Below are 12,463 nucleotides of genomic sequence, written 5' to 3'. Positions count from 1 at the left end.
TAGCTCTTCTTCAGCCACTTAGAAGAAACAGCCTTCTCTATACAGCCATGATCTACATGACCAGGGCCAAATATTCTCTACTATAACTAAAGGGATACTCTAATAGAAATGGGGTTTAACTCTTGAGGTAAAAATGCAATAAATCTAATAAATACTATTTTCTCCATTACACTGTAGTCTATATTAAAAATAAGCATAATAAAATGCTCCTTGGCTGAAAATACAAAATATTAAATTACTAAAAGTGGTGAATACCATCTGAAGACGGGGACCCTTGCTTTTAATCAATTAGCATTCTTTGTAATGGCTTCCCACTATATTGATTACAGAAATGATTCTAAGACCTAGTCAGAGTTTTAAAAAGAAAACAAATACATTTTCATCATACAGCCTAATTTTCTCCTTAGGGGAACCAAGTAATGATACTCTCCAAATGTGCACTTTTATTGATTCAGTTACACAAGTATTGAATTTAATACAATACAGATTGAATGGCAAAGCAAAAGGACTATTTTCATAAAACAAAATCCAGATGGTTCTACCGTTCTCCCTCCATCTTCATTAATAAAATAAACTCAATTATAATCTTCTTAAAGGAACAATGTCACTTATCATGATAACCTTCATTTATAACCTTTACTATAGTGACACAGAAAGGGATAAGAGGAAGGCTCCATTTGGGAAAAGACTTTATTCTTTTATGTTTACCCAGGGCATTTGCTGATGTCAAAACAACTTAAATCTTTGTAGCATGAGAAGAAGAGTTGGCTACTGCATTATCTCCTAATGATTTCATCTGTCAACTCCCACTTGCATATAACTGCATGAGTCTCAGCTACATGGGATTTGACTCTACTCTTGGCAGTTTTCTTAGATCTCAGTAATTTTCAGTCTCAGAAATAGCCAAAAATCAAATCAACAAGTTTCAAACACCCTTATCTGTACTACCCCTGCATCGCAGCCCTAGGTACCTTCAAAACCACATAAGTAAACTCTACACTCTGGGGCTCGCCTATTGGATGTGTGTTCTGGTTTTCTACCCCCCTCACTGTAGAATATATTTATTTTCCTTTTAAATATCTGTATTAGATCTGTTAGAATCTGTATTACCTAGGGTCATTTATTACAATGAGTCTGCAAATGTTTCCTCTCCTTTCCTCTGCCAATGAATTCCTGCATGGCCTACATACAGCTGTTCTCTATGTCATCTACAAATATAGAATAATACCTGGACCTCCTTCATAGGGATTCCAAGAAATCAGCAACAAGAAAGAATATCCCAGAGTGTAGCTACTAGCGCTTACTTTTGTATAACCGTTCAAATGCAGTGCAAACTAGTTTTGGCAGTCAAACCCCAAATTGGAGGGAAGAGAGAAATCGCAATATAAAATTCCAGTTATTATAATATAAATTCTGCTTTATACTATTAGCACATAAAGTGGCTCCATTTCCCTGAGGAAAAAATGACATCTTAATAAACCATACCAATCAAAGAATGGAAGTGCCACAGAAAATGACATAGTATGTAGGATTTTTATTTCTGAGTAAGTATGTATGATTCTTAGTTCTGAAAAACAGGAATATCACACAGATGGAAAATGATAAAAAGCTGAACCTCTCCTGGAAATTACAGGCTTTTTCATTTATTTTTGTCCTTTAATAATCCTCTAAAAAATTTAAAAATTTAATTTAAGGAGCTTCACTAAATCCACCTTTAGTTATAAATCCACTAAATTTTACAATATAGCAGTCCAAACATACAAATATGAACTCAATGTTTTATTCTAAGTATTTTAGTATTTTATTTAATTTTGTATTTCATCCTATTTTTTATAGTATTTTATGAAAAGTTCCTTCTAATGTTTTGCTTCTAATGTCAAGGTAGTTATTCTGTGACTTTCCAGTGATTTGGCTACAAAAAGAACATTTCTGCTATGATGGTAAAGAATTAAAGTAGTTTGAAGCCTTTTTTTCCTTTGATCACTAGCACAGGGGTAAAATATACACTTTACAGCCTAGAAATGGGTGAGCTTATTCGTGAAAGATAAAATTTCAGTTACTGTTTCCAACACTGTGTCCTAGAAATAGTGACACTACTTTTCACAGTATTTCATAGGAAATTCTAAATACTTTATATTTACATTTTCCTGAATAGCTGTGCATAAATCCAGTAATGGGCACAAAATCCTCAAATTACTGTTCCTGAAATTTTAGTGAAGAATCTGAATGACAAATGAAAAGAAGGTAAGTCTAAAAACATAAGTCATCAAGATATGAACATAATTTAATTCCTTATAAATAGAAGTTATTTTATTTATAAGTTAATTCCTTATAAATAGAAGTTATCTTCTCCCCCAGGTTCTCTTGCTGATTTCTCTTCACACCAAGAACTTCCAAAGTCACAAAAAAGCTGTTCCTTCCCTACCCTCTTTGACCCAAATTCTGCTCCTCATGGAAAGTTCCTATTTTTATTACCTCTGAGCAGGCAGCCAAACCCCAAGTGACGCGAGTACAATGTTTTACTTGGAAGTTAACTTTTAACAGAAATCACATGAATGAAGCTCTCTTGGGTAACAGTCTACAGGAGAATGTAGGTCCATCTGTGCAAACACTGCAGTAGGCATGCTGAGGGTCATACCTTCTCTGAGACAGCAGTGAAGGTCATGGCGTGGGTCATAAGTGACTCACCAAAAGTCAACCTCTCAGCTTTATTCATGTTCTTCAAGGAGACACCAAACACTAACTCATGATCATAGCTGTAAAAAGAATGGTAGTACAGAATAAAGACAGTACAATCAAGGGGGAAAACCGGCTTCGGGATTTAAAGGAATATAGAAGAAACTGAAGGGGCTCAACAGTTCCAAATAAATATGGGCTGTAGCATTTCAGAGAATACACATGCAGAATTTAGTCTCTCGATGGGATTCCATTCTCTAAGTGTCACAAGAGTGCTGAGAAAAATATGAAGTAATTAAACATATTACTTCAATATATATTAAAATATGAAGTAATTAAACATATTACTTCAATATGTTGATATAAACATCCCCATATCAAAAAGCTGACAAGATGAGTTTGTAATGGTCATTTTGGCAAGAAAAACTGTAAAAAAGCCTTTTTTTTTAAAGTGTTTGTTTATTTTTGAGAGAGTGCGAGCAGGGGAGGGGCAGGGAGAGAGGGAGTCAGAGGATCCAAAGTGGGCTCAGCGCTGACAGCAGAGAGTCAGATGCGGGGCTCAAACCCACAAACCAGGAGATCATGAACCTGAGCATAAGTCAGATGCTCAACCGACTGAGCCACCCAGGAGCCCCTCCCCACCAAGAAGAAACAAAAAAACAAACTTTTGAAGTAACTTAAAAAAATAAAAAAGATCTCTTCTGAGCTGAATTCATTCAGTTTCTGAATTCATTTATATCACTGTTGATGGTGAAATTTAAATAAACGATGTCAAAAATATTGAAGAATATTGTCAAAGTTAAAAAAAAAAAACATGAATTCTCTCTTTTAGCAGATTTCTTTCCTCTGTTGTTAACTGTCAGCTAATTTCTCAACTTCTTAGAAATAACAATAAGAAAGCATAAAGGGGTGTATTTTATAATAGTCAAGGCATTTTGTATGATTTAGTTAGCAAATGAATCTTCACTGTCATAAACAACCAGGAAAATGCTTTAAAGCATACATGGAAATTAGTCCTAGTTGTCATAAAGACAAAATACATAAGGCATCAAAGAGAAGTAGTTAAGGATGAAATAGCGAGTAAGAAATCTAAAAAACCTTTCATTACATCTTAAATGCACTGAGCAGACTTACAGAGCAACTATTTTTAAAAATGCTTTTCTCATATAGGATGGCTTTTCAGGAACATGCAGCAATTTCAACTTAGTATGAAGTATGATCTTGACTTCCCAGGTTAGAGCATGTATGTACGTGGAGGTTCTGCTATGAGTCCTCAAACTCTACAAGATGCAAAGAGAGAGACCACCCTTGACCCTTAATCTTTGGGTGAACCTCAGCTGAGTCATTTCATACCAAGAGTACACTCCAATAGCAACAACCCACAAAGGATTTTTTATTTTAAATTTCTTGTACTCACACATTCATATCACTGAGGCCCAGCTTGCCACTGAAGTGTTTTCCAACATCGCAGCCGAACCACACAGCCTAGAAATGGAGAAAGAGGAAAAAAAGAAAGTCAACATAAATCCTATTTTCCTAATACACCAAACAAGCGGAGGTTTTAACCCCAATGTGGAAGACACAGAAACAACACCAACCTCTCCATCTTTGATGGAGGCTGCAACCATCTTCTTCAAGAAGTCAATGGGCTGGTTGTTATATAGAGTTTTTCTCCCGCCAACCATATTGCTTAAGTAGTCCACTGTGTAAACTCTGTTGTACTTGTGCTGGGGCCGAGGGTCATTCACTAAACATATCTATTGAGATCAATACCACATTGATTAGAACATAAAACCAGGAATGTGAAACAAGACACACACACCTCTCCTCTAAGTTCATATGTGGGCATCAAACTCATCACCTCTGCCTACAAGAAAAAAACATTACAAATACCTTGTGTTAAATAACAAAGAAACAAAAAGTGAGTCATGTGAGAGAGATTCTTGCAGAACCCAGTTGGGGACACCCTTTGGGAGCTACATCTACTTGTTTTTCCTACTGGCAAGAATTGCCCCAAAACTAATTCTGAAGAACTGTATGCACGGAGTATCAAGGCAAGATAGAGATGACATCTCTATAAGATCCTTGCTCTCAAGTTACAAGACAAGCTCAACTCCTGGCAATACAGCAACCAAGCTGGGATTCCACTGATAATGTCATTTGCTTATAAGAGGCTCAAGATACCAACAAAGTAAGAGGCTCTGGTCATCTTGCTAAATTGGTGGAGAAGACATGAAGAGAGCAGAAGAAACTAGGAGAGGACAGTGCTTCCTTCCACAAGAGGGTTCCTAATGAGCCCACGGTACAGAGGTGCTCTGAACCCACAGTGAGAAACACCTAATCTCCTTTTATGGTCTTGCACTTGAGATTGATTCTGGGCCCAAATCATGGAAGCATGTGCGAGTTAAACTGACTGCTGGCCTAAAGTTAGAAAAGTCTCTGAAGAGGAGCACTGAGGAAAGGTGACAGATCCTGAGATGATCAACTTCATAATTAAGTACATAAAATATGTCAGAGGAAGGGGGAAAAAAGTGTGTTTAGTGTCTTGTTTGATGATCGCATGTTAACCCAAGAATCTTATGCCCTTCCCTGTAGTCAACAGGTATCTGAAAGTAAACAGCCAGTGGCTGCCAGTGCCTGTCTCCAACCTTATTTTCCATATTGAAGAGTGGCTTGACATGTTCCCTGTAAAACTCCAACGGTGTTATGGGGCCAATCTTCTGATAATTTTTATCTTTGTCTCGATACTCCCAGGTAAATGTCTCTGGTGGATTACCCAAACAAATGCACACCACTCGGAATATCTGGAAGAAAGGAGGACAAATGAGCAATGGCTAGGGAAAAGTGTTACCTCGTCATTTTCTTCAAGCTTGGGAAACACAAGAAATCAGCAGCTTATTCAAGCCAGAAGTTTCACAGGAAATCTAGTACTTCCAAAAATTTGAAGGCTGATGTCTAGGACTTGAGATCATTCAACTTGTGAGTTCATAAACACTCTGAACAATACAATTCTGAAATGTTAATAGTTAGTGCTTAGGATTTTCCCTGCAAATTATACTTCTTTAGCCAAGAAACCGCTCACCACTGATACCCAATAAGATCTGGGTTGCTACTCTGGTGACTATATTTTAAGTGACAAATAATGATGTATTTTATAAATGGATTTCCTTCCCTTTAGGCATCTAGGTTTTCCATTGATTATGACAGGGATCTCCACTAACAGAAAAGGCATTAACTTTTCAGTTGGAGCTTGGATGATAATGCCTATTAAAAGTATTATTAGAACAAAAATAACTTCTAGTGGAAGGTACCATTTTTGGGGTCATGAGACCCTAACATATTTTCTAATGATGTCACACCTTTCAAGTTATCATTATAATCCAAGGATATATTTTGCATTATTTTCATCTTATAAAAAGACAAAAATAGAAGCATAAAGAAATATCTTGTATAAGGTCTGCTCTATCAAATTTGCTATATCTTTTGAAAAATATAACATAATCTCTACCCCACAGTTACCACCCTGATCCAATTTCATCAGTTATTATCTGCATTATTTGTACTACACGTTTGTATACTCCATTACATTCCAGAGAAATGAATATTTATTGAATGTGCCTATTTTATGCTAGATACTAGGTATCTGCTAGGCTTTGTTAATTCTCATAACACTCTCTCAAGGTATAATTTCCACTCTCTCTTTTTTTTCCCCCAAGAGATTGAGACTCGAAGAAATTAAGATCTACTTAAGGTCACATAGCCAATAAATGCCAGAACCATGGTCTGAACTAAGGTCATACGTTGTTGTTTTTTTTTTTTAAAAAGCTCTATGGGTACAGGGTTTAAGAAAAGGGAACATTTACTGAATGTCATGCTGTACTATAGTCTTTGAATACCACATCTCTAAATCTTCTAAACAAAAGTAGTATGTTATTTCCATTTTACAAATAGAGAAACCAATACTCAAGGGAAAACTAATAAGGGAAAACTTCAAGGGAAAACTAACAGAAAACTAATAAATGGCAGAATTAGGATTTGCATTCAGATCTGATTTCAGTGCTGTTTCCATACCACCACGAATCAAGCATTTAACACTGTAACTTTCTCGGTTTCATATAATTTGTCTCCTCAAAAGACCATAAACTTCTTAAGGATAAGGACCAGGTCATGGATATTTGGTCTCTCCTACAGCATAGCATGTAGCACTATGTCTGATCTAGATATAATAGCTGATCTGAACACTGTTCTATTCTCCACATCATTAGAGGATGAGTAATTTTAGAAACATTAGTTTCTTCAAGTCATTTCCCTGTTGAAGATTTCATAATGCTTCCCTATTACCTCCCACAACAAATCTAAATTCCATGACCTTATTTACTATTCTCACTTTTGTTACTGAGACATAACATATATTCAGTAAGTATATAAAGTACACTAATCTGAAATATACAGCTCTATTCAACTTTTTACATACACACATACCAATGTAACTACCATTTATATCAATATACAGAACATTTTCGGGGCTCCAGAAGTTCCCCGGTCCCTTGGCAATCAATAACCCACACCTCCCCCACGTTAAGTACCATTTTGACTTATATAACCATTGATTAATTTTGCCTGTTCTTTAACTTCATATAAATGGAATCATACAGCATATTTTCTTTTGTGTCTGATTCTTTTGTTGACATAATGCCTGTGAGATTCACTGGCTGTGCTGTGGGTATACTAATTTGTTCTTTATTGCTGTATAGTAGTCCACTGTGTAAACATATTATAGTTTATCTACTCTCTTACAATTTGAGACATGTTGCTTTGTTTTATATTATTTGTTTACCGTGATTATAAATTATCCAAGCCAGTTTGTAACACTTCCAAGTCAGTCTGTAATACTTTGGAAAGAATAGTTGGCTCCAAGCAAACTAACCATAGTTACACAAGTTCTAACTTAAAAAAAATATTTCCAAAGTATAATCTCCAGAGTCTCTGACACTGTATCTTCTTGATAAGAGGCTCTGCTGTTCTGAAATAACATTCCCTGTTCTCAAAGGTACGACTGACAGAGAGCTTTAGATAGCCAAGTCTGCTCTCTGGTGGTCAACCTGGGAATGTCACCTGCTTCTCACAAGACGCACTTGGCATTCAGGACAAAAGAAAAATACTAGTCATCGAATACAAGTCATTATACACAATTGAATAAAGTAAGACTATAACCACATACCTCAGATTATAAGTACATATGAAAAACCGTAATTATCCATTTAGGAAAATATATTTGTGACTTCAATTGAAATTATCCACTCCCCATCCCAGCACTTGCTATCTTTCCTTTATTTTCCTCCATAGCACTAACCTTCTAACATATTATACTTTTTATATATTTTATTCATCTCTATTAGAAAGTAAACTAGGGGCGCCTGGGAGGCTCAGTCGCTTGAGCGTCCGACTTCGGCTCAGGTCACGATCTCGCGATTCGGGAGTTCTAGCCCCATTTCGAGCTCTGTGCTGACAGCTTGGAGCCTAGAGCCTGCTTCAGATTCTGTGTCTCCCTCTCTGTCTCTCTGCCTCTCCCCCGCTCACATTCTGTCTCTCTCTCAAGAATAAATAAACATGAAAAAAAAATTTTTTAAAAAGAAAGTAAACTATATGAAGGCAAGGATTCCTGTCTGTGTTGTTCACTGCTACATCCCAATGCCTAGATAGTACCAGGGATATGTGTTAAAGAAATACCTACTGAATAAATAATTTGTAAATGTGATTTTAGACTAAACTTAGTATAAGAACCAACCCGATAAAAAGGTGTTAGAGAGCCAAGGGAGTGGATTCAGGGAATATGGGCTCTCTAAAACACTAAAATACTGAAGGCAGAGAAATATGGGTCTCAATGACACATGGGAACTGGAAGTGCTTTTTCTCTAACTTCCCAAACTAATAATAAGGTGACCCTGCTGACTCTGAATATAGTTTAAAAACTAAACAACAACAAACCCCAGAGGAATCCAATGTTTGTAATTATTCCTTAAATAGAGATCACCAGAGAATGTTGTCTTAAAATTGTGACATGAGCGAAATATAAGAGGGCAACGGTATGCCAAAAATTTATCTTAGTGAAGGATTCACCGAGATCCTTCCCTTGCATACTTTGGGGAGCAAAGGGAAGCCATGCTGAGACATGCTGCATCTATACCTGCCTCTTGTGGCCAGCTGGCTTCTATGATTTTATATCCTTGGCTAATTAAAATTATTGGGAGTTTATGGAGTGCCTGGCTGGCTCAGTCAGCAGAGCATGCAACACTTGATCTCGCGAGTTCAAGCCCCACAGTGGGCACAGAGGCCAATAAATAAATAAACAGGGAGTTTAAACTAACCTCAAGGGGTGCCTGGGTGGCTCAGTCGGTTGAGCGACCAACTTCGGCTCAGGTCATGATCTCACGGTCTGTGAGTTCGAGCCCCGCGTCGGGCTCTGTGCTGACAGCTCAGAGCCTGGAGCCTGCTTCAGATTCTGTGTCTCCCTCTCTCTCTGCCCCTCCCCCACTCATACTCTGTCTCTGTCTCAGAAATAAACATAAAAAAAAATTTAAACTAACCTCAAAATGCGGATATGTGTACCAACCTATAATCCATCAGAAAAGCTTCGACTGGTGTCAGAATGGCCCATGTCCTATTTCCAGTTTATATCCATTTTGTACTATTGCCTATGTTTCTTATTATATTGTCTACAAGTAGGAAGAATGTAAATTATAAAGGGTTTTGCCTCTTAAGTCTAATTTTATTAAAAAAAGATCCATTATAATGGGTCTCTAGAAAAATTTCTCCAGAGAGATCTGTTCATTTTCAATGATCTGCTGAAGTCTACATGGCGAATGATAAAACCAATAAAGGGAATGGAAAAAAGAAAAAAGGACAAAGAAAGCATGAGGCATGCAACATGGAACAGGGAATGTGTGGATCTCACTTTAAAGACAAATGATGTGGGACTAAATCAATTCCCATAGCCGTGGCTCAATGGGAGACAGACATCAAGTGAGAGGAGGAAGGGAGGATGTAATAGTTGACAATCAGCCATGAACACTTACCAGGGCAAGAGTTTAAAGCCGGCTACAGGCAGACACAGGATGGAGGAAACCATGGTAATTCAAAGGGTTAGAATGGAAGGTAGTTCAAAGATATCAACCTAACTACACTAAATGGAGAAAACTGGTAAAGCTAAAAGATTTTGGTGTCTAGAACCACTATAGAGGTGACAGAATCTTCATTTGTTTTTACAACACTGGGTTGCTGGGAGAGTGGACAATAAAGTTTAATGAACTATAGAAATATTAGTTGCTTACTGCTATAAAAAATGCAAAGCTACAGTGCCCTTAAGAGATGATCTACTCCAACTTACTGATTGAGGAATTAGGCTCAAAGGTAAAATGACCTATTGATCACAGAATAGAATGGCCACAAGGACACAAAAGGGGTCACCGAAAATAGCTGAACTTTGAAGAAAGTTCAGTGTGGAGGGTAAATAAGCTATTTATAAGAGGGAAGGAGCAGGGCCTTGGGGACTGCTGATAATGCCAAGAAGACAGCTCTCTACTGCTTTCTAGTGGGGAATGAAAGAAGGGCAACAATCTGTTAAAAAGAAAATCAAAAACACTCACCTGTGCCTGCAAGAGCAGACAGAGGAGATACTTTCTGGAGGCACTGAATATGTTTTCAGGCAGAGAAAGACATTAAAAAGTACCCTGAGGGGCGCCTGGGTGGCTCAGTTGGTTAAGCGTCTAACTTCGGTTCAGGTCATGATCTCACAGTTCGTGAGTTTGAGCCCCAAGTCGGGCTCTGTGCTGACAGCTCAGAGCCTGGAGCCTGGTTCAGATTTTGTGTCTCCCTCTCGCTCTCTACCCCTCCCCATGCTTGCTCTCTGTCAGTCTCTCTCAAAAATAATAAACATTAAAAAAAAAAAAAAGTACCCTTAAAAGGTATGTGCCTTTTCTGTGATGTTAAAGGAAATGAGCTCATACAGAGAGCTGATAACTAATAGTCAAATGATGATTTTGAGGTTACTTCTAGAGCAGTGTTTGAATCAAAGAGTTAGAAATGCAGACTCTCCAGCTGCATCCAGACCTGAATCAATCTGCATTTTAATAAGATCTCCAGTGGATTCATAAGTACATTAAAGTTTGAAAGCACATTTATTCTTTCCCTCCTTCAAACCCTTATTCAATTATTATTTATTATTTTTCTCATTTGCATTTGCTATCCTTTTTGACATGCTGGTTCCCTCACACTGCCCTAACTGCCAAAAGACGGTTGCTTAAATCTGCAAGCCCTCTGCTTCAAGGTACCGTGACATCACCTGATTCTTCCTTTTTCATTGTCCTCCACATGAGCAAGTCCTGACAGCTTCACTTCTGAAATGTATTCCAAAATGTATTTATTTCTCTTCAGCTTCAGTGTCACCGACCTGGTCCAAATCACTATAACCTCTCATTTACATGACCACAATAGCCTCCTAATGGTTTTACAATCCATTCTCAAAGCACTCGGAAGGATTTTTTTTTTTTTATTCTTTTTTGAATGTTTATTTATTTTTGAGACAGTGAGAGACAGGGCATGAGCAGGGGAGGGGCAGAGAGAGAGGGAGACACAGAATCTGAAGCAGGCTCCAGCCTCCAAGCTGTCAGCACAGAGCCCGACTCAGGGCTCGAACTCATGAGCTGTGAGATCATGACCTGAGCCGAAGTCGGACGCTCAAGCGACTGAGTCACCCAGGCGCTCCAACAGAGGGATTTTTTTTTTTAATTGAAATGTTACCTCACAATAAAATGCAAAATTACCACCATGGCCATATATAAGCCAGTTCTCAATTTATCTCTACAAGACCCATTCCACAACCATTCCCACCTTTGCTCAGCTCAAGCCGCATTGCTTTCCTTTGTTCCTCAAAAGTACCAAGCTTTCTCCCATCTTAGGGCTTTTGCACGTACTGTCTTCTCTGCCTGGTATGCTCTGTGTCCACTACTCTGCATGGTTGGTCTTCCTGTTACTCCTGGCTCAGCTCAAATTTGACCTCAGGAAGGCTTTCCCTGACCACCTCATTAATCACCATATTATATGTTCTTCCAAGTACATATCACATTAGATAGTTTCTTGTTCATTTATTTGTGTATTGTCTGTCTTCCTCCACTAGTATGTAAAGTCCATGAGAGCAGGGACCCTATCTGTCTTGGTCATCACTGTACTCCTAGTGCCTAGAAATGCTTAATATTTGTAGGTACTCCATAAATACTTGTGGAATTAATGAGTATCAATTTTTCTCCTTCTCTTCATTGCCAAGCCTCTTGAAACTACCTTCCTTTTCTTGCCATGGTTTGACTCCTCTCCATCTAGCTCCTTCCCTCCTCCTTTCTACTAACACTATTCTATACACCCATTCAGGAAATCAGCAGCCTTTTCTCAGTCCTCATATTCTCTGACCTGTCTACAACATCTGACCTGATGATTGGTGCCTACATCACAACATAGTTCTGGCATTCACTTTTATAGAAATAGGTATCTTCCAGAATTCTCTATTCAGATCTATTCTATCCCCATGTAGATAGCTAGATTGAGTCACTCATGTCAAGCAGGGACTTATGTCAAGCAGTGTCATAAGAAGTCAAGGGGGTTGCAGCTAAGACCAGATATTGCCAAAACCAGCACTGGTTTCTGATGACACCCAGAACTGATAGGCAGCAGAATCAGAGGAAGCCTGCAAAGGCCCACGGCTGATTAAACTCTAAAAAGGAAGATTTTTGCAGCA

General features: G+C 38.0%; 1 protein-coding gene across 1 annotated transcript in view; it reads right to left on the bottom strand.

The window, feature by feature from the left end:
- Positions 1 to 12,463, bottom strand: part of BLMH (bleomycin hydrolase) — a 45,285-nt gene that overhangs the window by 15,894 nt on the left and 16,928 nt on the right. Inside the window, exons 7-10 of the mRNA XM_047831968.1 lie at positions 5,325 to 5,480; positions 4,275 to 4,433; positions 4,094 to 4,161; positions 2,639 to 2,756 (exon numbers count right to left, since the gene is read on the bottom strand). Of these exons, the coding sequence (XP_047687924.1) occupies positions 2,639 to 2,756; positions 4,094 to 4,161; positions 4,275 to 4,433; positions 5,325 to 5,480 (501 nt within the window). The remainder of the gene's footprint in view (positions 1 to 2,638; positions 2,757 to 4,093; positions 4,162 to 4,274; positions 4,434 to 5,324; positions 5,481 to 12,463) is intronic.

Source organism: Prionailurus viverrinus, chromosome E1, assembly GCF_022837055.1.
Source record: "Prionailurus viverrinus isolate Anna chromosome E1, UM_Priviv_1.0, whole genome shotgun sequence".
Lineage (NCBI taxonomy): Eukaryota > Metazoa > Chordata > Mammalia > Carnivora > Felidae > Prionailurus > Prionailurus viverrinus.
This window is presented reverse-complemented; position numbering and strand designations above follow the sequence as displayed.